At 35.9% G+C, this 26,634-nt stretch overlaps 2 protein-coding genes across 4 annotated transcripts in view; one reads left to right on the top strand and one right to left on the bottom strand.

Annotated features, from left to right (window-relative positions):
* The first annotated feature begins 1,567 nt into the window (after nt 1–1,567).
* Nucleotides 1,568–26,634, top strand: part of LOC307162116 (structural maintenance of chromosomes protein 6) — a 34,964-nt gene continuing 9,897 nt past the window's right edge. The window contains exons 1-14 of one of the 3 annotated variants that reach the window (XM_079877199.1): nt 1,602–1,650; nt 3,968–4,016; nt 4,580–4,720; nt 4,892–5,009; nt 13,055–13,160; nt 13,247–13,383; nt 19,501–19,562; nt 19,654–19,734; nt 19,827–19,928; nt 20,070–20,189; nt 20,814–20,912; nt 22,582–22,728; nt 25,081–25,169; nt 25,270–25,434. In XM_079877199.1, the coding sequence (XP_079733325.1) occupies nt 4,589–4,720; nt 4,892–5,009; nt 13,055–13,160; nt 13,247–13,383; nt 19,501–19,562; nt 19,654–19,734; nt 19,827–19,928; nt 20,070–20,189; nt 20,814–20,912; nt 22,582–22,728; nt 25,081–25,169; nt 25,270–25,434 (1,358 nt within the window). In that variant the 5' untranslated portion in view covers nt 1,602–1,650; nt 3,968–4,016; nt 4,580–4,588. Of the gene's footprint in view, nt 1,651–3,967; nt 4,017–4,579; nt 4,721–4,891; nt 5,010–13,054; nt 13,161–13,246; nt 13,384–19,500; nt 19,563–19,653; nt 19,735–19,826; nt 19,929–20,069; nt 20,190–20,813; nt 20,913–22,581; nt 22,729–25,080; nt 25,170–25,269; nt 25,435–26,634 lie in introns of all 3 variants that reach the window. The other 2 variants (XM_079877197.1, XM_079877198.1) reach the window with 2 other exon arrangements.
* The window catches only part of fzr1b (fizzy/cell division cycle 20 related 1b), a 100,836-nt gene continuing 99,281 nt past the window's right edge, over nt 25,080–26,634 (bottom strand). Inside the window, exon 16 of the mRNA XM_079877207.1 lies at nt 25,080–25,090. The gene's annotated coding sequence lies outside the window, so the exon portion shown is untranslated. The remainder of the gene's footprint in view (nt 25,091–26,634) is intronic.

Consider the following 26,634-nt stretch of genomic DNA (forward strand, 5'->3'; position numbering starts at 1 on the left):
TGTTGTGTAATACGGCACATGCACATGTAACAATAATGTCGCAGATTTCACACACTGAAATCTTTCCATTTCAATGCCCTTGTCCTGGCTAGAGCTGCATCGTAATGGGTTTGGGTCAGGGAATGGCGTCATAAAATGCAAGCGTAGCCCCTGTCTCAAAGCAGGATCCCGTCATAATCACCTGTATAATGGGAAAATGCAGTTCTGTTAGGCCCAGCATAAATGTATGTAATACAGTGAGCTCGACATTTATATTTTCCCTTATCACGTTCAAATAATGTGCATGAATGTGGCTCTCTGGAAATTCTTGAGTCATGCACAGATCCTGGCTATTTTGCTTCCATTTGTAATATGACACATTGAGTCACACACCATCTGAGAGATTTTAGTCGGTCAACTGCATACTTTTTTATTCCATTTCTTTATTAATTTGATATGATATTACTAATCTGGAATTTTAAGAATCCGAATAGTAACTTACCTGCACATGTACTCTGTGAACCCCTTTTGGTTCACAAAATCCCTTCACTGGGGCCTTGATGGAGATGTGTGTGCAGTCTATGGCACTTTAGGAAAGCCTGCGGGACACATAAGTCGTACTTATTGGCATGGTTATGATAGCATGATCTTCATTAACAATTATAATGTTCCTGCTTTCAACCTTATTGGTGTGTCCTTTAATTGCATCTTAGCTTGTTTGTGTAAACCAAAAAAATATTATAACCATTGCTGGCATAACTTAGTGATCATAAAGGCTAATTTTTTACAGTGTAAATGGCCTGGACAAGGTTGAAGGCACAGAAGAGAATCTATAGGCTGATGGAGAATGATGATGATAATGCATGTCTTTGTTGGTATCAAGAAATAACACTTCTGATTTAATTTAAACAAATCAATATCTGCAGGGTGCACGTTAAATGATCCCATGGCCTTCAACGGATTGATATAAAATAAAATATGATCAATAGCGTCATCTAGTGGCGAGCGCCTTAAAATTTAGCATGTGTCAATGTCCATACATTTTTATCAGTTCATTTTTACCAGTTTAATTATTATATTATATTATATTATATTATATTATATTATATTATATTATATTATATTATATTATATTATATTATATTATATTATATTATATTATATTATATTATATTATTAGTTTTCAACTCATGGAGTAATCTGACATTCCAAACGTCTTGCAAGCTCATTGTTTTATGTGTTATGTTATTTAATCATCAAATGATGATAATGCTCTCTATAATACTAATTTTAAAGAAGCAGTCTTTAAAGTCTTTTTTAATGTTTGATAAAGAGGTTGCTATAAAAGTCAGCTCCAGTTCTGTTCAAACTGAATAGACAGCGCACGATTGCCAAATGAAATAAAACATTAAAATAAATAAAAAATGTGAGCTCTCTGTTGGGTAATTATAAGAATCGCTCTTAAAATGGGCATTTGAACATAATTTATACGGATAATGTTAAAATTATTTAAAAATAAAAAAGTGGTATAATATATATGGTCATCCACCAATCGCTTGGCTGTTATCTGATTGGTGGGCACAAGCCGGAAGCGATCTGACGCCATCATCGCTCACTGACGCAGGCTTCAAAGCGCGCGCGGAGGAGCAGGAGGGTTTACTGGTATGTGTTGTCTGTTTCACACACTTGACGTATTTACTTACGTATATTTAAAATAAATACATTAAAAACACACACATATAGCTCCTTCTTATCCTGTTGTCATGTCTGTGGTGGTTTTGAGGAATGGTTTAAACTTTTAAGGTCTTTCGCGCGTCCGCTAACATTTTAGCAGAGAGCGAATTTCAACGTGACATAATTGTTAGTTAACGTTATTTATAAAACGTAAGCAACGATGTAAATGCCAGTCACACATAGTAAGTTTGATGTATTAAAGTTTCCGAACTTGGCTCTAATAATGTCACAAGTTTCGTTTTCATGTTTTGATTTAATTTGACTTTACGTTAACTTACATTTCATTGTCAGTTAAAAGTGTCTGTTAGTATAATACATGGATTGTGTGTGTGGGATTGTGTTACTCTTTATCTGATCATTCGTGATTCAACCTTCTTCCGTACGAAAGAGGAGAATGGTTTTCTGTGGTGCACACAGTGATGGCATCAGTTATGTCACATTTCCTTTAGTGGTTTTACAGTCTTGATTACTGTGATCGTGATTAATCTGGTCTTTATATGGCCAGAACCGCTCAGTGACAAATCAAAACTAGCCCCAAACCAGCTTAATGTCCAATCAAAGCTAGACCAATACCAAAACATGCCACAGTCCATGTTATGCATTTTCAGCTTTCCTTATTTGTCACCCTACTGTATAATGCAATAACTGCATTAAACATCTTTAAACTGCACTACACATACACTATTTTACCTGTAAATTTGCCATGTTGTAATCTGAACTTATACAAATGATATCCATCCTACATGTTCTGACATGTTTCTTAAAAGGATATAGCCTAGTTCACCCAAACATGAAAATTGTCATCAGTTTATTTAACCTCATGCTGTTCCAAACCCATGAGACTTTTGTTCATCTTCGGATCCCAAGTGAAGATCTTTTTAATGAAATCCTAGAGCTTTCTGTCCCTCCATTAGCCATGTTTCCATCCACCTGTTTTTATGTGAACTTTGGGATATTGCATAATAAAATGCTGGATGGAAACGCCAAGATGCGAATAAAGTCTAAAAATTTGCCTATAAAACTTGTGCGCTTATTTGACGTGGATCATTTTTTATCTGATAAGAAGACATGCGCTGTAACTACGATGGAAACACATTTACCGAATAAATCCAAGCCAAAAAAAATCCTTGACTTTGCCTCAACAGACATGCATATAAACTATGATAATTGTTAATGATAAATGATAATACATAAGTTTATATTATAAATATCAAATATCATGATTTCTTTAAAGGGATACTCCACTTTTTTTGGAAATAGGCTCATTTTACAACTCCCCCAGAGTTAAACAGTTCAGTTTTACCGTTTTCGAATCCATTCAGCCGATCTCCGGGTCTGGCGGTACCACTTTTAGCATAGCTTAGCATAGATCATTGAATCGGACAAGATCATTAGCATCTCTCAAAAAAAATGACCAAAGAGTTTAGATATTTTTCTTATTTAAAACTTGACTCTTCTGTAGTTACATCGTGTACTAAGACCGACGGAAAATGAAAAGTTGCGATTTTCTAGGCTGATATGGCTAGGAACTATACTCTCATTCCTGCGTAATAATCAAGAAACTTCGCTGCCGTACCATGAGTCCAGCAAGCGTAATGATATGACGCAGCGGCTGAAAATAGGTCTAATAGGTTAGATAAACTTAGTCCCGGTCACGTTGGAAGTTACTGAGCTGGGGACTATTCAATTATCTATGCTAAGCTATGCTAAAAGTGGTACCGCCAGACCCGGAGATCGGCTGAATGGATTCGAAAACGGTATACTCAACTGTTTAACTCTGGGGGAGTTGTAAAATGAGCCTATTTCCAAAAAAGTGGAGTATCCCTTTAAGGAAAATCACGATTTTATACAAAAAAAAAAATCATGTTGGTTTTACTATTTTGCAAGTGACTGAGCTGTACAGCTAAACTAATTTCCCTATTTTAAAAATGTAGTCTTACGAGGTAACGAAATATAAAAGAAAAAAGAGTGACAGGCCATTTAGGCCAAAGTAGGGGTGTGTGAAGATGAACATCTTTATTATTTTATCTTTGTTATTAAAAACAAGAACAAAGATGCACATTACAAATACAATATATTATACAAATTAAATAAACAAATGTTTTATTTTATTTCACAGTAGGTGTATTTAACAGTAGTATTCAAGTAAGAAATTGGATAAACAAATGTAAAAATAAAACACTACATACACTAGCTGGGGGTTTCCATCCAGATGTGAAGCGAATCTCGGTGTTTCCCCTAGAAATGTATCCAGCAGTGGTGCTGTTACGTGCTGGAGGTGGTAACCAAGGTGCGGTTGGGGGGTAGGGTATTTTTTTTTTTTTTTTTAAATAACCCCTTAAACCATGACTTCTGGCAAGTTTTGTGGATAGAAATGGACATTTTGACACATACAAATATGACATACCATCAACAGATTCAAGGCATGATTATTGCAGCACGTACCTTGAACTGGTCACAAACAGAAACCTTCATTTTATAATTTTAGACAACAATTTGGTGTTCCCAAACACCAGCATCCGAACGCAAGATAACATGACGGCGTTTATTGCATTTTGTCTTCGTGCTCTGAGACACAAGTCATTTATGATGGAGGAAAAACAGCCAGAGGTTATGCCAAAACAGCCATTTTTATTACAGATATTTTGCCCCAGATTCCCAGGAAGTGACGATATTGTTCTCTTGAACACGTGGGATGGAAACAAATTTTTCACAAATGTTTTATGGGATATTCCTATTTTTGCACACAAGTTAAAATTTGTAACTTTAGATGGAAACAAAGCTACTGAAAGTGTAGTCACACAAAACTCTGATGCATGATATGACTGTATGTTTATTGTGAATGATAATTGCTTGATGTGTGTAGAGGGAGAGCATGTCGAAGAGGAAGGGCAGTAATTCAAGGCAAACGCCTGACAAGAGAAGCCGGTTTTCTATACCCGAGGAGGACGAGGACGAGGAAACGGGCAACTTCAGTTCAGGAGATGGCACAAATTCATCACAGAGTGTAAGACATTCGCAGCATACAACAAGCGTATTAACTGATATTCTTTTGACCTGTAAAATACCCTACTTGTACTTTATTGTCCTAATAAGAGAATGTGTGCTAGTGGCTGTACTCTTATCTTATTGTGCATAGACTTTGCTTACACATGTGCGTATGTATGCATGTTTTCAGGCCACAGGTGAGGTGGGCATCATAGAGAGTATTTCTCTAAAGAACTTCATGTGTCATTCGTTGCTTGGTCCCTTTACGTTTGGTCCAAACGTCAACTTTGTCGTAGGAAACAATGGAAGTAAGTTGTTCTTCATGTTTCTTTTTTTGAATGGCATTAAAGGGGTAGTTCACCCCTATAAAACTTTAAGTCATCTTCGAGATAATTTTAATGAAACCAGACCTGCCAACCTGTACGCATTTTGCGTAGCGGATACGCATTTTGACTTCAAAGTACGCTGGTACGATTTGTCACTCTAAACTACGCAAAAACCTGGTGACACCTCTGTGCACGCGCAGTCCTCAAATCAACCAACTGCAAAAGAAGAAGAGTTCGACCAATCATAGCGCTGGGTTCATTCCCCAAATAGCATGCGGGGATGATTGACAGATGCGTAAGGCCTATCATTAAAAAGAGACTGAAAATCGACACCAATAAAGTATGGAGCTCATAATATGACAAAACGATTTGAATTTGAATTGTGTAAATTTGAATTATTTGCAAGTGTAATCTAACAAAATTGAATTTTAGGTGGTAGTTTAAATAGTTCTGAATTTGATTTTTTTTAAACGAATATTGAACATTTGAAATTTAACAAATTGAAATGTTTTTATGGCTGAATTGTATTGACGTATTTTCAAACGGCTAGTTTTTTTGTTCTGAATTCGTATACTGCAAATACAGATTCAAGTTTTCAAGATGAAGAAATTCGGAACTTCAAATTCAGTTTTCTAAAATTCAAGTTCAAAAATTCAAGTTCAAAAATTCAGATCTTACAGAAAGTAGGTCACAGGTCATCCACAGGGAAGAGTAAAGGATCTCAGATAAGTCGAACAGAGCATTTTGGCTGCACTGCAGTAGTTTTCTGCCGCAAACGCGGTGGTGGTTCAAGAGAATCCGTGTATCTTTCGTTCAGTCGTTTTTTATTTAATATTAAGAGTAGAAAACTGAGAAAACAGCTTGAGTATTAGATTTCTAATATTCTAGTAATAATAGTCCGCTGCAGCAGTTGCACGGAGCTTACAAAACGCGTGTATTGCAACTATAGGCTACATTTCATTTTCTCATCAAACAACTAAACTAACGAATGGCTCGGTACAACAGAAGAGCTTAGAAAAAGGGCTTTTTCTCTGTGTAGACCAGCAGTTGGTCTGAATTTGCTATAACCTATAGCCTATTTTCCGGACTGTATAGGCTAAGTCACGTTTTATCATGAAACACGCTGTGATTTATTCCAAAGTGACTCAGGCATATATAATGCAACGTTATAACGTTAAATAATCTAAATGTTGACTTTCAAAAGTAGGCGCGCCAAGAAGGCTATTCTCTGTATTTTGGTTCATTTTTGGTGAGCGCCAGAAAGATCTAAAGAGACCGAGACGCGCTAAAGCAGCGCATCATGTTGTTTTATTTATTTTTCAATGACATGATATTTTGTAGTCATTTTGAATGTACACAAATAAAAATATACATTTGACTGTTTCGAATGATGTCATATTATCTGTATGACTATAAATAACAGAGTATTAAGTTATTGCAGCAGTGGAACAAATCCAAGTGATGGCGCTCGCGCATCGCGCTCTCACACAGCATAGTATCAGTTCTGGCGTTGCTTCATATCGCAGACTGCTCATTATCAAAATGAAACACAATCAACCAAACATATAAAAAGTTATTCTGCCTAATTTAATTGGTCTGTTGTACAATATAAAGGGCAAGCTGTGCCGCACACAGTCCTACTTGTTATTCCAAACATTTCCCTTGCTGTGAAGACGCTGATTTAGCCTGGACTCGACTGAAGTATGACGCCTTCTTTATATTAATAGTTAGCATCCACATGTTACATTGCAAATATGAAAACTTTTGACTGAATGAGAGATGCGCGACCGTTTCGATTTAAATAAATTTGTTTAGGCTTGGCGTTTAAAATAGGCTAAATGTTGTTTGTAATAAAGGGCACAGTATAGGCTATTTTTATAGTCTATGTAGCCTATATTATTTTATTATACATGGCTACTTATTTTTCATTCTTGTTGTTTTCTGCATTCATTTGTCATACAGTAAGGGAAAGTAAAATAGGCAACACATAGCCTACATGTTAACAGTGTTTATCATGTAAATGTTGTATTTTATTTACAGGTCTTTTACACTATTGCTGAATAGGCTAATATTAAAAGGTTTTTTTTTTCTTTATGACGTGTTTCTCTCTCAACATGATCCGGTGTGACTTGCACTCATGTGCATGCGACTTATTTTCTGGCAAATACGGTCAGTTAAAAAATGTTGCTGTATTTTTACAAAATGCACAAAGTGGAGACCATTTGGGCAAAAAAACAAACAAAAAAAAAACATATTGTGTTCATTACCCCCACCCACATTTGGGCTTAATCACTGTTATTATTATGAAATGTATTTAGGTGTAGACAAAATCAGTTATGTTTATTTATAAATATGAACGTACCTCGCATCTCCCGGACACTAGACATTAGTCTACTTCTTTGGCCTATTTTTTTTAGCTGGCCGTTCTCAAAACTGTGTATAAAAGCTGCGGAGCGCGGAGAGAACGCACAATGGCTTTGCTTTGGAAGTTTTTTTTTTGTTTTTTTTTTGGAAGTTTAGTTGCCAGAGAAAATAACACAGCGTTTTGTTTAACATCAATTGATACTCAATATTAATTAAATAAATACATATAATGTCAGAGAATGCACAAAGCGCATCCTTTTGAGATGTAAATTATAATACATTTTAACACACAAGGCCTACATCATAAAACTCAGAAGATTTTGTATTTTAATATATTATATTATAATACAAATAAAAAGGCGTCATACTTCAGTCGAGTCCCAAAATACACGTAGGCATATAGGCTAAATCAGCGTCTTCACAGCAAGGGAAATGTTTGGAATAACAAGTAGGACTGTGTGCGGCACAGCTTGCCCTTTATATTGTACAACAGACCAATTAAATTAGGCAGAATAACTTTTTATATGTTTGGTTGATTGTGTTTCATTTTGATAATGAGCAGTCTGCGATATGAAGCAACGCCAGAACTGATACTATGCTGTGTGAGAGCGCGATGCGCGAGCGCCATCACTTGGATTTGTTCCACTGCTGCAATAACTTAATACTCTGTTATTTATAGTCATACAGATAATATGACATCATTCGAAACAGTCAAATGTATATTTTTATTTGTGTACATTCAAAATGACTACAAAATATCATGTCATTGAAAAATAAATAAAACAACATGATGCGCTGCTTTAGCGCGTCTCGGTCTCTTTAGATCTTTCTGGCGCTCACCAAAAATGAACCAAAATACAGAGAATAGCCTTCTTGGCGCGCCTACTTTTGAAAGTCAACATTTAGATTATTTAACGTTATAACGTTGCATTATATATGCCTGAGTCACTTTGGAATAAATCACAGCGTGTTTCATGATAAAACGTGACTTAGCCTATACAGTCCGGAAAATAGGCTATAGGTTATAGCAAATTCAGACCAACTGCTGGTCTACACAGAGAAAAAGCCCTTTTTCTAAGCTCTTCTGTTGTACCGAGCCATTCGTTAGTTTAGTTGTTTGATGAGAAAATGAAATGTAGCCTATAGTTGCAATACACGCGTTTTGTAAGCTCCGTGCAACTGCTGCAGCGGACTATTATTACTAGAATATTAGAAATCTAATACTCAAGCTGTTTTCTCAGTTTTCTACTCTTAATATTAAATAAAAAACGACTGAACGAAAGATACACGGATTCTCTTGAACCACCACCGCGTTTGCGGCAGAAAACTACTGCAGTGCAGCCAAAATGCTCTGTTCGACTTATCTGAGATCCTTTACTCTTCCCTGTGGATGACCTGTGACCTACTTTCTGTAAGATCTGAATTTTTGAACTTGAATTTTTGAACTTGAATTTTAGAAAACTGAATTTGAAGTTCCGAATTTCTTCATCTTGAAAACTTGAATCTGTATTTTTTTAAACTGAATATTTGCAGTATACGAATTCAGAACAAAAAAAACTAGCCGTTTGAAAATACGTCTATAAAATTCAGCCATAAAAACATTTCAATTTGTTACATTTTAAATGTTCAATATTCGTTTAAAAAAAATCAAATTCAGAACTATTTAAACTACCACCTAAAATTCAATTTTGTTAGATTACACTTGCAAATAATTCAAATTTACACAATTCAAATTCAAATCGTTTTGTCATATTATGAGCTCCATAATAAAGAATCCCGCTCGATCCCCCTTCCACTCCCGCGGCTCGCCGTCTGGCTGATTTCATAAGCGAGGACAGTATACAGTAGCCTAGTCACGGTACCTCTAACTCCTGAAGGTAAACGGCCTGGGGTGGATGTGGAAAGTTTAAATATTGTATTGAGTTAATTTTAATCCTATGGATTCGATGATCACACGGATTGCAAGGATTATCTTAAAATACTCCGTCATTCATGGTCACTCAGAAAAGAGGAAGACATCATTCAGCCATGCAAATTATGAAATGCTCAAGTAATGCTGAACAATAAATCTTAATAAATTTGAAATCGCTATGGCTTAGTGATTATGAAAGTGCTGTGATTTGTGGATTACTGATAAGCGCGAGTCTGGAGAAACAGGCGTTTATTTATTCATTCTCAGTGCTAAGAAACGTAGCCTTCATGTGTTTCGTTATTGTGTTAATAATAACTAAAGTACCTAATTATGTTACATATTTATTTTGTATGAAAACATGGATTAAAAAGTACCGTTGTATCAGTGCTGCGCGAGCTCTCTCTCACAAACACGGACGCGCGCGCACACAGAGAGAAGATAATTGTAAAATGAAAATTGACGGGCTGAGTTTAAATTTTGTTCTTGCTTGTTTTTTTTCTATCAAAATGTCAAAGCATTTTGTGTTATCCATCCGTGTTTTTAAAATTTGTTAAATGACGGATGTTTTACTGTTAACACACTGTCTAACTTATACTTGATATTCTTTTTAGAATAAGTGATTCGTTTTGCTATCATTAAACTCCTGTCTATTCATTGACAGCTGTTTTCTATAAATATGTTTGTATTGGCTTACATTTATTCAGCTAATGAGTGTCCTGTTTAAAATGTGCAATGTTTAAATGCAAAGACAGCACGTCACAAATAGAAGCCCTTTTCCCTGTGCTATTTAGTATCATATTTGGATATTGGAATAATAAATTAAGTAGCCTATCTTAATTGTACACACAATAATCCTATGGGAGTTTTTTTAGTGAAAAATAATTTCAAGGTTGGCAGGTATGTGAAACCCTCCATTGAAAGTCTATTCACTCAAAACTCTTGATGCTTCAAAACGTTTCTAAAGTGATCGTAAAATTGAAGTGGTTTAATCCAAGTCTTCTGAAGAGACCCAATTGCTTTATATGATGTACAGGTTTAATTTTGGCTTTTATAGATGCTTAAACATTGATCAGCAAACATACAGAGAGCATGTCAAATAAGGTAAACAGAAGCTTGGCCGTACTTGCTTGATGTGTGAGAACAAATCTCACTGGTTCTTGTGAAAGCTCAACTGTGGTGGAGTGACATGCAAGAATGAACGTTTGGGTGAATAGACTTTCAATAGAAGGACAGAAATCACTCAGATATCATTAAAAGATCTTCATTTGTTATAAATATAAAAATATAAATATGACAGAATTTTCATTTTTGGGTGAACTATCCCTTTAAGACTTTGTAATTTGACATGATAATAGATAAATTTATTCTGTTGGTTGTAACCGTAACAGTGTGAAAAAAACCAAGCCACATTTTAGCTGAAATATAGCCTCTAGTTTGTGAACATTCTTACTTAGTGAACACACAATAACGCAGTGTAACTAAAATATGGTTCAGGTTCCTTTATTTTATACCCGTAGGTAAATTAGGTTTCAGGGAACAAATTCAGGGTGTTTCTCATACATATCAGTGATAATACTAGGGCTGCACGATATTGAAGAAAATTGCGATATGCGATAACTCATTAAATAATGCGATATTTGATATGCGATACAATAATGCTTAAAGTGCTTGTGTAAAATAAACTTAAATTATCTTTCAAATATATTTAAAATTATATAACCTATATGCGTGTGCCACATTCTTTTTGTGACAAGAAAACATCCCTACAACTTCTGAAAGTGAACAACAGTGTTTTACTGTAGCATAAGAAGTGTTATTTTAACATCAGTGTAAACCACAGGGTTTAGGGTTTCAGGTTATCCTACATTAGGTTTATTTAACAATAAAAACTGAATAATCAAATGTAAAAATAAAAAACACTGCTTAGTTTTTACTGTATGAATTAAATATATACTGATTCTTATTAAAGCTACAAAAGGTATTTAGCCAAGAGCAGTGAGTGATTTTTCTCTTTGTCTTTTGTTCATGACCCCAGTTATTGCAAGCCGTTGCGATATCGCGATATATACATTTGCGATATTTCGATAATTTTGATATATTGTGCAGCCCTAGACAATACATAAGACAACACTATAAAAACAACACTAACCAACACTAAAACATTATGATAAACCCACTACTTCATCTTATTACTACTCATATGATTAATCACTACAGGGACAAAGCTGTTCTTATACCTTTTTGTTGTACACTAAACCGTCGATTAAACGGAAGGTGCTGGAACTCAATACAGGGGATGATGCCTGTCACTTAAAATTGAAACACCTATTCGCTGTACCTGTAAGTAGCAACTCCCCAATCAACCCACTGGACCATTTCACAATTTGGTTAAAAGAGTTCAGGCTCTTGAAAGATAAATTCCCATACCAGGACACCAAAGAAAAGAACAAAATTGATTCTATAAAAGCATGATAAAACACAATCAACAGTGTTTTGTCAAGTGTAACTAAAATATATTTAAATCGTTATTAAAAAAGAATCTCACCCTCAAGTTGTTCTAAACCTGTATAAGTTTCTTTCTTCTGTTGAACACAAAAAAAAGATTGAAGAATGTTGCTAATCAAACAGTTGATGGTTCCCATTGACTTCCATAGTATAAAAAAAACTATGGAAGTCAATGGGGTCCAGAAACTGTTTGATTAGCAACATTCTTTGAAATATCTTCTTTTGAATTCCACAGAACAAAGAAATTCATACAGGTTTAGAACAACTTGGGGGTGAGTAAGCGACGACAGAATTTTTATTTCAAGATAAAATAGGGATACCACAGTCCAGACCACTAGAGGGCCACAGACCCCTGGTTGAGGAACACAGCAGCTCTTTAAGTGTGAAATGTGGCTCTCAGGAATGTTTCTTGCATTAATTATAAGAGCTCTCTAGTTTGAACCTTAATCAACTAGTGCTGTCAATCGATTAAAAAAAAGAAGTAGATTAATAACTTTTTTTTTTCTGTGATTAATCACAATTTAAAAAAACACTTTTTACAGTTGTTATGTTTATATACATTTTATAATGTAATCATTTCACAGTAAATCTCCAAATTAATGTAGAGACAACATAAAGATAGTATATTTTAAATACTTGTTTAATGGCATCTTTTTATGAATGAAGGCCAGTATCACTGATACTAATAAAGCTACTAATGCCTCATGAAAATGATTTTTTCCCCCAACTTTAAACATTTATTATAGGCATTCAACATTACAGTGAAATTGAAAGCTATACATTTTTTAACATTTATTAGGCTTCAAAAAATATAACAACTTTTAATTTAAGTGAACTTCAAACAATCCTCACCTAAACCCATAATAAATGCCTAACAGGTAGGACATATACAGAAACTGAATACTTTAAGACCAGCCTCTGCTGCACATGACACACGTCTCATTCACTCACAACTCTTTACGTTCATTTAAGACTTCATTTAACTAATTTAAGACTGCTCTTATGAGGATACTCGACAAAATGGACTTTTTGGCATAATTGTGTGTGTTATTGTTCGTTCAAGCGCGAAAGAGAACTCGTTTAAAAACTTTAGATCAGTTTAATACAGTTTTACCAAATGTGAAGACAGATTACATAATCGAAGATTTTTAAATAGACCTATCAGAGGTAATAATAAGAAAACAACCAATTATGAGTTGTCAATGCTGGAAAGTTTTTAATGGCTTCATGTGTATTTGTGTGTTAGGTGGGAAAAGTGCGGTGCTGACAGCTCTGATTGTGGCCCTGGGCGGTAAAGCTCAAACCACCAACAGAGGCTCCTCACTCAAAGGATTTGTTAAGGAAGGAGAGAGGTACAGCACTCCTATCCTGCTTTTTCTGCATGTTGTCACAGTCTGTTTATAGTCTCAAAACGCTGTTTTGTGTCTTTAATGTTCAGCTCTGCAGACGTCTCCATCACTCTGAGGAACAGGGGTCGTGATGCGTATAAACCAGAAGTTTTTGGCGAAGCCATCATCGTAGATCTTCGTATCTCCAGCGAGGGACTGCGGACTTATAAACTAAGAAGTAAAACAGGTATACTTACAATTACAAAACCATTTTACCTTTGGGTACTCACTTACTTTGGGTAGCTTAATCTAGGGCTGTGAGATATGTTAATTTAGTACTAATTTCAGAGGAATTTACTCTTCAAGAGGCACATTTTTTTAGCAAATATTGATTTGTCTGGTTAATAGTGATTGATTAATCATGTAACAAATTCAGTTGAAATTGGTAATCAGTTGATACAAGTCCTTAACCCTCTGAGGTCTGAGCTGTTTTCTGGGCCCTGGAGGTGTTCTGACATGCTCTGACATTTCTGGTTATTTCTGTTACTTGAGACATTTTCATGGCTAAAGTCTGATTACACTGTATTCAGCACAAACTCTGCTTCAATAATATATCAGCAGCATGTATGTAAAAGTTTGTAGTTTTGAGATAATGACATTTATGCGTGGTTTGTGAAAATACAAAAAAAAATTCTCACTGAAATAAGGCCATGAAACCCATACTGATTATTTCTTCACAAGACTTTTGAAAATTGTATGACGTAGCCTAGAATATTTGCTCCAGAACTATGTGAAAATCACCCTGACTGCTCATTCAGATAAGACAATATATTGATTTAAAAATTTTACGACGTGTTTTGTGTTAGAAAGCTTTATGCGGGAGCTCATTAATATGTAAGCTTTTCTCACCTGAGAAAGACAAAGAACCTCCCCTAACGGCCCTATTAGGAGCTATCAGGCCCTGCCATTCTGAGCAACCTTGCACAATACTGTAAATGAGGAGATTTAAAAAAGAATGGCTTTTAAATTGTTTGGATTTATTTACAACACAACATAATCCAAAGATACACAACAAATGCCAAAAAAGCACTTCAAAGACAGACCTTTGTGCCATTCCTAAAAACATTGTACATACCTTTCATTTCCAAGATTTTCACTTTACCGTGTTCACGTACAGAGACTCATGTGAATGTTGAAGTCCTCAGTGGCATCTGGGCCCTGAAAAAAAAAAAGTGAACATACTGATATCAAGAGAAAGGCCTGCACGATTTTGGAAATAAATATTAGATTTTTCTGGTTAAAATTTCTTTTTAAAATTTCTTTTTAAAATTCACAGAATACACACACACACACACACACACACAAATGTTTCCAACATAATATGAACACCAGGTTTGTTGTGCCTTGTAGGCATAAGGTATATGCGCAGTGCCGGATAAAATAATAATAACAATTAGGGATGTTAACCGATGACCGTTTGACCGATGGTTGACCGTATCAACGTTAACCGATCAAAGTTGTCGGTAGTCGGTTAAAAAAAAAAAGTGATCTCTAAATTAGGCTATTATAGACAGTGGACTAAACGCTAGTTAGCCATCTCATTCCAAGATATTTTTATGTGAAGTGAAAAAATCCCTCACACTCAATTTTTCATAACTCGCCTGTTTGTACTTAATAAACCAAGTACATTTGACGTGAGGTCACAGCGTTTGGGTTCGCACGCTCACAAGGTTTGCGAAAAGTAAAGGCTGGCTAAAACACTCGAGTTTAGAGCCAGGGCAGACGACAGGATGAAGCATGCAAAGAAAAGTAGTGTGTGGGACCATTTCACCAAAAAGAATGACACAGATGTAAGTTGCAACTTGTGTGATACAGTGCTTGATTTCAGTGGTAACAGATAAGTTAATGTTGATCATCATTTTTCTTTATTATTGCTAGCACTACCTCAAACTAAAGCGGCGTCTCTTCGGAGCTGTCATTTTCTTAAATGAGCCGCGGCAATGTTTCAAATGAGCTTCTAACGCTAGACAAACCAAACGCCTTTATTTTCAAGGCGATCACCTTGTACCCAAACCATTTCGAAACTAAGGAGCCATTTGTCCTCCGATTACATACAAGCTCCTTGGCGCTGCATATGCGGGACTCATGTTTCGCGCTGTAGGGGATTTAAAAAAAAGTGACGTGTGAGTGGAAGGGCGGCAGAGAGATGCGACAGAGTTGCGAAATTGCAGGTGCGGCTCGAAATGGCTGTTATTTCAAATAGCGAATATTTTAAACTAATCGGTTAACCGGTTTCAACCGGCTAATGAGGCGCGGTGGTCGGTCAAGAAAATTGATTTTTTCGCCATCCCTAATAACAATAAATAACCTATAGCAGTATAAATCTTTCAAAAGATTTCAGTAACAACTAAGCTAGAGAAAAATATATTGATTATCATGTTACTTCAAATGTTTCCATCCGTTATGATGATATGAAATGAGATAATAATAAAAACATGAAGCCGTTTGGTGCGTTTTGCTTTCATCCAAAATATGATACAGTACATTCAAACGCGATCGCTATCAAAAATATGATACATTCAAACGCGATCGCTATCAAAAATATGATACATTCAAACTCGATCGCGTTCAAAAATATGATACATTCAAACGCGATCGCGTTCAAATATAAAACATTATGGTTACCATATACATATCTACGTTTGAGCAGATATCCACAAACACAGTAACAGTAAACACGGGTCTAAATATTATAATATTCCCCATATATCTAGCAACAGTTCAACTGCAACGTGACATTTATGCAACAATAACAAACTAATATGTAAGAATTTCTTACCTTATCTTTCTTGTCTTCAAATCGCGTTCTTCTTCTTTTTCTTCTGAGGTAGCCTAAATCCAATGTAAGCTCAGGCACGTCTTTCAAACTCGACGAAAAGTGAAGTGTTTTGTTGTTGAGGTAATGAGCGAGTCCGCGTTCCATGTGGAGATTTGCATGTGAATCTCTTTTGCGCGATTGGGCGTGGCCGAATTAAAAATAATTAGGAAGCGTTTGAGAAGCTGGACATCTTGTTGGTTTTATACAAATTACTTAAACAGAGAATATTTGTTTTCATTTTGAATCCGATCATTTAAAAGTACGCACTTAAATGTTTATAAAGGTATATGGCTCATAAATGTGTGACAAGTATTCGCTGAGTTTTGTTTCAGTTTATAGACGTGCTCAAGAAAAAAAAGTTCACCGCGACGGAGAGGCAGAACGCACACCCTGTTTATTTTCTTTATTTTACAAAAGCACAATGTTTTGATTTGATTGTAAGTGGACACATACAAAAGGAGAAATATCACAGATTCTTTTTTTATATTTCTTTTTTCTGTATGACTATAAATGACTGAGTAATTTAAGTTTATAGTGCTAGAATGTGGAGAAAATCCAGCAAAACGCGCCCGCGCGTTTGCCGACCTCAGAGGGTTAAACAGGTTTAAACCTGGGATAAGTAGTGCTGAAATCAAAATAAAACCAAAATTGCCATTATGGCTTAGTGTAATTATCACGAGTCTGTGTTTTCAGCATGTTGTCTATTGTCCTTTTTTCATAAATTTTAGATCAAACAGCGCTGACGTGGAAACCAGGTGAAACATTGTGCCGTGAACTAAGAAGTTAGGCTTTTCAGTCCACAAATCAGCAACATTCACCATGGATTTAATGTAGTTAACTGTAACCATGGTATTATGGCAGAAATAGTCAGTCATTCATTAATTTCAGGGTTCGTACAACCTTTTGAGAGTGACATTTGTGCACTTTTCAAGGACTTTCAAGTGCTTTACACTTTTTCCAGCATTTCAAAGCTCTAAATATAATCCAGTCTAAATGTTATTTTTTAATGTGATGACCAAAAACATTATTTGTTCATCTATCAAAGATTGTCCCCATTTGTAAAACTAAAAGTTTAAAGATGTAGGAAAACTAACACGTGCCAAACAAACGTTTTTATTTAAAGGCACACTATGCAAGATTTGTACCTTAATATAACAGCTTCGAAATCATTTAGACAAACAAACTCGTAGTAGGGCGAATCATTCCGATAGCAAAACACTTTTTGTACTAAACTTTGAAGTAGGAACAGTCACAAAGTCGCATAAAAAAACTTTTTCAAATTGCGAAGAATTACACAAAGTAAGTAAAGAGTGCTCTGTTTATAATCAATGAAGATGTCGGTCAGTTCAGTATGATTATATAGAAGGACAATGGAACATTTAATTTGAATAGAATATAAAAAATTTCCCTATAAAACTTAGGTTGTTGTTAAAAGTTAATTTTATCTGCATCTGAACTCAAGCTTAGTGCTATACTGTTCAAATGTGCATTTCCAAGAAATAAACATGTAATATTATTAGTAACTCCAGTTTTATATTGATACAGATTGTGTAGCCCTATAAGCAAGCACGGCAAACCTGAAGCTTTTTATTTTTGAAGGAATTTAATTTTTTAAAAGCGTTCATCTCAGAATCAAAATCTCTTTTTTTTTTTCTCCAAACGATGGAGCCCTGAACTTTTAACGTCTGTGCTGTCGTGACAAAGGCAAGTGAAGATTTGCTGAAGCGCTCGTAATTAAAGCCAGGATCTAATTCTTTCCTGATGTGTAATCGACAGCCAGTCGAGTCAGATGTGCACATATGCCCAACATATGTGGCGTCTGTGGTGCTCCACTGGTTTAGATTGACAATTTCAGTGATACGTTGGTACTTCATATTTAATCATACCAAATTCAATAGTTTCTTGCTTAGTAATTCACTGCCGAAAACACATTGTGGTTGGTTGGTATGAACCATGTTTATACTATTTAGTCAATCTGTATTTGTTGTAGTCTGGTTCATATTTATTTTACCTTGCATAGTTTTATTCATGGGTTTTGAGGGAAAGGGCATGTCACACAACCTGTACATCAGGGCTATTCAATTAGTTTCATTCGAGGGCCGCATTATCAAATCGAAAAGTTGAGGTGGGCCGGTGGGTTGGTTTGGGGGTTTAGCTTATTTATTGAAACATAACAGTTTCAATAAATAAGTTAACGTAACCCTAAAAAAGTGTGGTATTTACTTGGAATGTGGTACCCAACAGTATGCAAATATATAAAACCATAATAAATAAAAAACTTGATAATTTACAGCTGTGTAGCCTACAACTATTTTCCTTGGAACAAATAAATTATTTATACAAACTTATAGCTGTTGGTGGGAAATAATAATAATTTTATTTATAATTGTTATGCTTAAATGAAAATATTCTGACAGTGAGACTTGTTAACCACAGGCTACTCACTCCCACTGTATAAAAAATGCCTAAACACAAGTTAAAAACTATACGCACCTTTACAAAGAAACTGACGTAATTTCATAACAAGCATTAATTATATATTCCTCTACCCACCTAATAAATCTAATGCAATATAAATCACTATATTTACTATTATACTATATAATAGTATAGTAGCCTATATTTACTATATTTATTTATTACTACATAGTATTCAATATAAATATTGCACATTTCTGCCCAACCATGGTTAACCATGGTAAATTACTACAGTACATTCATGGTAAATGTTTGTAAGGGTGATAAGGGGATTTAAAGTCTTCTAATTTCGTTCATGCCACAATGTTTCTCCTGCTTTCCTCATCAGTCTTGTTGGGAATGTTGAGGCTGTTTCATCCAATTTAATACTAATTAAATCATCGAGTGATTTGTGGTTTGTAACAGAGAGGTTTCTGTCGAACTGAAACGCTTCCCACCGGTTGTCGCAACGCTGTTTAATATAGTGTCCGGGACCGGGAGTAAACGCAACTCTGCGCTGGGCCGTATTGAAACAACTAGTGAAACAACTGAAAACATCGCTATTTGTTGTTATACTGTACTGACCGAGAAACCGCTTCAGATGATTCAGTGACAGAGCGGTCCGAATGAACCCAAATAGTTTTAGACCGTTATGAAAGCGCGTTTAGAATCGAACCAAAAGAATGATTCATTCACGAATGATTGGTAGCCTATCGCTGGTTCAGTCAACATAAATTCGGGACACATATAATAACCGAAATATTCGCACGTAAAACGTTTCTCAGGTCAATCGGAGCGAGTATCAAACTGAATTAGCCGCACCGCCAGGAAAAGAGGAGGAGGTAGGTTGGTGCCGTCGGGCCGCATGGAGATGATTGGCGGGCCGCATTTGGCCCGCGGGCCGCCAATTGAATAGCCCTGCTGTACATTTTTGCATCTGCCCGATTTGCTTAGCTTCTACCACATGACAGATAAATCAGCACAGAAGTCTGACTATTTGATTTATTATTTGCCTCCCTTTATAATTAGGTCACCTAGTGTCATCCAAAAAGGAAGAACTGATCTTCATTTTGGATCATTTTAACATCCAGGTATTGCTCAAGATCTCAGTTTTCAAAATGCTTGCTCAAAACTATTTAAGGAATCTGTTTTGATGAATCTGTTTGGTTCTTCCATCCTCAGGTGGACAATCCGGTCTCTATCCTTACCCAGGAAATGAGTAAACACTTTCTCCACTCCAAAGGAGAGGGGGACAAATACAAAGTGAGTCTTAATGGTCGTGTGTACGTGTGAATTTGCTTCCCTTAAGACAAATGCAGACTTGAAATTTTGTAAAAAAAAAAAAATTTTTGTAGTTTTTCATGAAAGCCACTCAGCTTGATCAGATGAAGGAAGATTACAGTTACATCATGAAGACCAAGACCATGACCCATAATACAGTGGAGAAACACAGGGAGGTGAGTGCTAAAATAATCACACCTTTATATGCCTTGAGTGGAGCAGCTTTGGAAAACAATATGTGATTTGGATTGCTAAACTAGTTGTTCTTTGAGACGACTGCATAGTTTATTTCTGACACACCCTTTTCTCTCACGCAGACTCTGCAAGAACTAAAGAGAAAGTACCACGAGAAAGAAGAGCGCTATAAAAACCTGGCTTCACTCGATGAAATGCAGCAGAAGTTGGATGAGCTGAAGAATCAGATGGCCTGGGCTCTGGTCAGGAATCACCGCCAGCACAACATGAGCTCTGACTGCATGGATCTAATCAAAATTCCAAATCCCGAACCAGATTTGATCGATTTATTAATCGTATTATATTTGGAATGGCTTTGTAATTTTTTTACGGTGTAAAGCGTTTTTTGTACTTTTAACATCCTATTTCAATTAAGTTGCACACAACAACAAAACATACAGCCTGATCAGTGTAGTCTGATTCACAAACGAATGGTTAATTTGAAAGGAAAACCATAACCGCAAGTTTCAACACACTATTAACACAACTCAACCAGGCCTCGCCCCTTTATTTTGTATATGCCTTGGGTGGGAATTATTGAATTGAGAAATATTGTGACATGCACGTTCTCAGAAGAAAACTCAAGACTTCAATTGAGGCATTTCAGGGAGTTCAGAAACAGTGCACACTGATACAGAGAATAACTCCCTTTGGAGTGACTTTGTGCTTTGTATCTTTGCAGACCTTTTTCATCCTCAAACGGCAACATTACACACTAAAGAAAGTTGAAAATGTTAAAAGCTCTTTTATCTCATATTACTGAAGATTGTGAGTTGCTTCTGCTGTCATTGTCATCTCATACTGAAATGTATGTCTGTGTACATCAGGTGGCAGAGATGGAACAGGAGGTGAAGCCCATGAGAGAACGAATCGCAGCTGAAGAGAAATCCACCGTCAAATTTGACAAGAAAGTGGAAGAGTGGGAGGTGATTGAATATTATCTGCAGTTCCTGTGGTCCAGTATCCTCTAGTGTCATGTAGCTAGAGGATACAGTCTGGTCCAGATTTCAGCTTTTAAGTAGGCGTTTTTTTGGCTAGAATGAGAATGACGTGTAAAGCCATCACTTACAATTTTTGTTTTCACAATTAAGGGTCGGGTTTTTCTGAATTACATTATTCCACAATACAGATTCAGAGGTAAAAAATCTTTACATTGACAAAACATTGGTAACATTAAGTTGAAGACGTTTACACACAATAAAAATAAAAGTTTGATAAAATAACAGTGAGAAGGAAAAATATAGTACACAATGAGTTGGTTTGTTATTCAGTTTTGTTATTCCCATTCAAATGTGGGAGTTTGTTCTTGCCTGACATATAGATTGTATGTTGCCCATCCCTTTTCAGCGCTGCGCTCATTGTGTTCTGTCTTCAGGCTTGTATTTTCACAGGATTTATGAATGAACCGCTCGTTTAAAAAAAAATATATAAAAAAAAAATGCATAATTACAAGCAACTAATCCTGAACCATACTCATAATTATAGTATTATGCATGTTGATATAGCAAGTTGTATAATAAGATATATCATAATTGATTAGTGTTATTCAGTACTTATTTGTATTATTACTGTATTCAGGGCACCTTAAAATCATCACAAACACAAAAGTGCATCAAACACAAAAGTCTGTAAAACATTCAAAATTTGATGCCGCTAACCATTGAGTTCTTCCTCAGAAGTGCTTAAAAGCATAGTTAACCCAAAAATCGAAATTCTGTCATTTACTCACCCTCAAGTTGTTCCAAACCTGTATGAGTTTCTTCATGTACGAGATATTTTAAAGAATGTTGATGGTTCCCATTGACTTCCACAGTAGGAAAAAAATACTATGGAAGTTAATGGGGTCCATCAACTGTTTGGTTACCGACATTCTTTAAAATATCTTCTTTTGTGTTCACCAGAAGAAAGAAACTCATACAGGTTTGGTACAACTTGAGAGTGAGTAAATATTGACACAATTTTTGGGTGAACTTTCCCTTTAAAGCCGGCCAATCAGATTGAAACAGCCTGTTTTGCCATTTCTTTCCATCTAGTTTTACAATAAGATTAGTTTGTTGACACAACGCCTCTGAAGAAAGCACAGGCACATTTTTCTATCGGGCTGCAAATTTATAAACACAATGATGACATGACTTCTGTTTTTTCCCCTACCCATTAACATTTAAAGATCACAATCATGTTCGGCAGACCAGGATTTCCTTATTCTTATTTGATAACAATGAGAAACACTCAGAAACCCAAATGACAAAACAGAGTTATTAATGCTCCTGTAACATGCATACATTTTTTTCCATAATGGCATAGAGTAGAGACCATTTGTAACAGGAGGCCATTACTGCTAGAATATGCTCTTGGGCAAAAACATCAGGACTGCAACCTCATTGATATTCCAGTTGCGTTCATACTGTCATCTTTTAGCAACCCTGGGCTCCAGCCTCAAAGCTTTCTTTCTGCCATTGTTACAGAGCACTGTTGAGTTGTACACAACCAGCAGCCCTAATAGTTTTCTCATTGTGAAGAAAATGCTAATTCAAATCTAATTATTATGTTTGACTGACAGTAATGTGCGGTGTCTATTTTTGGTTTTGTTTGTAGGGGAAAGTTCAGGAGGCCAACAGGATATTCCAGCAGTTGCAGGATCAGCTGGAGGGTGTGACGGAGCGGATGCAGCAGCTGCAGCCACAGTGTGCTGAGCTGAAGAGCCGAGCACAGGAGCGCAACCGAGATCTCAAAGCAGCCGAGGTGCAAAATCAAACTCTCAAAATCTCACAAACATGCATGCACAGCACAATAGGTTGGAAACTCTAGCCTTGTTCAGACTGTTAGTCCAGGTCTGATTTTTGTGCATATACGATTGGAATCGGATCATATTTAGCAAGCAGGTGTGAAATACGATTTTTACAAATCATTGAAATCCTATTCAAATCACACTTCTGGAAATCCATTTCAGTCTGACCGCTCTGATCTTATTTCGCATAGCTTTGCTTTTTTTTGTCTCTTTTTTTTAACCAAGTGAAACCTAAACATGAAGGACTTTGTTGGAAACATGCTGAAAGTCGCTGCAGAAACAAGGTTGTATTGTTGCTGCAAAGTGCAGGTTGAGTGGAAAATAACAATATACTGATAGTCGGCCTGGTCTACACACGATTAAGCGATGCGAATGTACAATGTGATGACTCTTGAATCAAAACAGTAGATCCCTATGGAGCTATTCACACTGGGCATGATCAATAGTGGCGTGACAAAGCAAGATTTTTTTTTTCTGACTAGTTTTATGATTATTTTCTCTGTCGCCCTGTGATAAAATGGGCCGTCCAATTAGATTTGAGCTTTAGATCACGTGCCCGGAGCAGTTGCTTTTGCACAAATAGAAATAGAAAACCAGTGTAAACACAGAATAAAAGTACTCCGGAAGAGAGAAGACACTTCATTTCATAGATGTTGAGTTCTTGTTATCGTTGGTGCCTGTGACAGAGAACTTTTTGAGGAGTGCAAAATAACAATTGGTATTTATTGATATTTCGAATAGAATATATGACACACACACATTCAATTGCATCTGCTCCAGTTTATTTGAGTTCACATGGCTTCTCTTCTTCCCATCAACTTCCAGTGGCGATCTTAGTTGAAAAGTGTGCACGTCTGGAGAAATATTGATTTAATAGGAGACGTAACACGAGAGGGAGGGAAAAACACATAGAGAAGCAAAGCAACAAACATGCATAAAATGTAACAGTCTCACATGTTTACTTCATATTTATTTTTTACAGAATATAATTTCTATTCATTTTCCTCTGAATTATGCAACCTGTTTTCTTCCAGGTGCCAGTGTGTTATGAGTCAGAGAGCGCTCATTCGGTCTAGATTTGTCAATCATATTATGTGATCATAACTTTTTCCCTTCTGGATGACGACGTTCTGTATTCTTCCTCGTTCTGAGTTCCATACGTAAACAACTGAGAGAAACGTTTCCACAGATGAAGCATGAAGCAAAATAGACTTGTGATTACAACGATATAAAATGTTCTGTATGTGGCTCGGGTATTTTTATAGCAAAGGATGTTTACATTAGAAATGTAAAGGTGTAGAAGGTGTAGCGTTCAGTCCATTATAAAACACTAAAAATAATGCATGTCTGCCCATTACATAGAATTCAACTTTATTTCAAGACTCAAGGTCCATTAGAAAAGAAATGTATTACAGACAATACAAAATATTTAAAAGAGACAATTATACCAATATTTTCTCATAGTATCAAAATCCACTTTAGATCGCAATCGGAAGTTATTACAAGCACCCGATGGTTTAAAGTGGGTTTTGAGCAAAAACATTAATCTTATAAATTGTGTGTAGCTTGATGCTAATTGTAGCTCTAATGCACCTGTTACTTAGCTGATTATATTTTATGATGTATTTTGATGTATTTATTTAAATAATTATTGTAAGGTCTTGTAAGCATTATAGATAGTTTGTGTTGCTGGTGTAGTAACAACATTTATTTATCTCAATTCACTGTTGTATGTTGTGCAGCAGATGAGCTTAAAGCCATGTGGAAAAACCTACGAGATACATACACAAGAGAAAAATGCATTCTTGGTCAGAGCCAACTATCGTGCAGGCGTGAATTAGCCGAAGGCGAACAATCGTTTCACGTTCGATGTGCAAGCACCATTTGTCTATGATTTGCTTCACTTTATCGCGTCGCACTCTGAAAGGGCCTTAAAGCAGCGCATGCCAGCCTCCTACGTTCTGCTGCTGCTTCATTAGGCATATTATTCCAGTGCCGTGGCCACACATCATGTTGTAAGACAACATCTGTATTACAAACCCCTCCGTGTTGCTGTTGTGTTTTTAGGGCTGGGCATTGACAAATTCCATGATTTGATTCTGATTCAAAATCTTGCGTGTAAAATACAATTCGATATCGATTAACTGGGAAAAAAATATCTTAACTAATGCTGTAAACCTATTCATTAAAAATGTATCCACGGGACACACAAATCGGATCTGAACAGTTGCCTTTATGCTCTCACATCTCAGTGGTGATTGGTTGACGGAGGAGAAATTCTCTTTGTTTTTGTTTTTCTGGCTTAGGCTGGACTTCATCGGAAAAAAACTAATTTAAGAGACCTTGAGAAGGATAAAGCTCAGCTCAACAAGCGTATCCAAGAACTCAAACGGAGGTACTTGAAAAGTGCACCGAAAGGAAACAATGTTACACAACATTATCCTTGTACCATTTCCAGCTGTTACATTATGACCCTTCCCCTCTTCTCTGTCCAGCATAAGTCAGGCGAACTCAGCTGACACTCAGGCTCGTATGGAGAGGATGAATCACATTCAGGCTGAGCTGGAAGATCTGAGTTTCCAGGACTCCACTCTGGCTCAGCAGATCGATCAATTTAAACAAGCCTGCGACTCTGCGAAAGAAAGGCTGGGCAAAATGAGGTTAGTGCAGATGTTGGTAAATGGCTTCACTATATAAAAGTCTTCCATGATCAAGCCTTGAAATATCTGGGAAATTAAAAAATTTCATGTCTGGAAACGTCACACCATTTACATTTTTTTTTTTTTTTTTTTTTTTTTTTTTAATGGAAATTTCCATGATTTTTATAGACTTATTAATATATAAAAGACTAAAATTCATGGATATTTCTATAACAAAATATGTGAATTGTTGTTATACCATTTTATTTTTTATTTTTTTTACAATCCAAGAGCAATGGTTGTTAAATAGTGGTATTGAAACCTCTCTATAGAGTGCCAGCCCACTTTTTCAGCAGCCTTAGTTCTGGAAATATTTTTCCCAAAGGGATTCTATAAAAGTCTATGTTTAAGAGTTATTAGACATAATATATAAGACATATAAGAAAAACACAGCATTGCAAATTTTAATTTAAAGCAAATTTTTCAAATTTTAAAAAGAACAAAGACAAAGGTACAAGACTGTACTTCATGGCTTTATTTAGGGAAAGAACATTCAGTCCCATGAACAATCTCATGAAGCATCGCAAATGACATAATCGCATTAAAAACAATGGAAAAATATTAATCTTTTTATTCACAGATGTTGATTATATAAAAACAATTTATTGTATATTGATTGCAAAACATGTATATTATGCATACAAATATTTAAGTAGTTTGAGAGTGTAGGAACTCTACGTCATTCGTAGAGCTTCATGGAAGTGAGTAGGTGCCGTGTTTCCTCTACATTCATTCTGCCATGGTGGTCCGCCACACCAAAAATCATCCCGCCACGGCTGCAGCTTCTCAATGAGGTCCGATGGGGTTATTGTTAAGCCCCACTAAAGGCATAAAAAACATTGTAAAGTACCATAAAGTTTTCGTGCACTAAGACTTCATTCGATTATAATGTGAGGTAAAAATGAATATTTAAGTCGTTAAGTTAGAGTGAATGGAAACTCATCTCTCCTCAGTCATTCTCCATTCAGCATTCAAACAGCGCGTCGCGTTCGGTTATGACAGTAACGCGATGACACACTCTCCAAGATCAATGTTCCCATTATTATACTTTATTTGTAGATAAAGGTCTTAAGGTTTGCATAAAATGACTTTATTGCGCTTTCTAGATCATATTCCTTTCTCCCGGGTGTCTGTTAGATTACAGCACTGGAGTAGAGAGCA

Source organism: Squalius cephalus (genome assembly GCF_949319135.1).
Source record: "Squalius cephalus genome assembly, chromosome: 7".
In the NCBI taxonomy this organism is placed as follows: Eukaryota; Metazoa; Chordata; class Actinopteri; order Cypriniformes; family Leuciscidae; genus Squalius; species Squalius cephalus.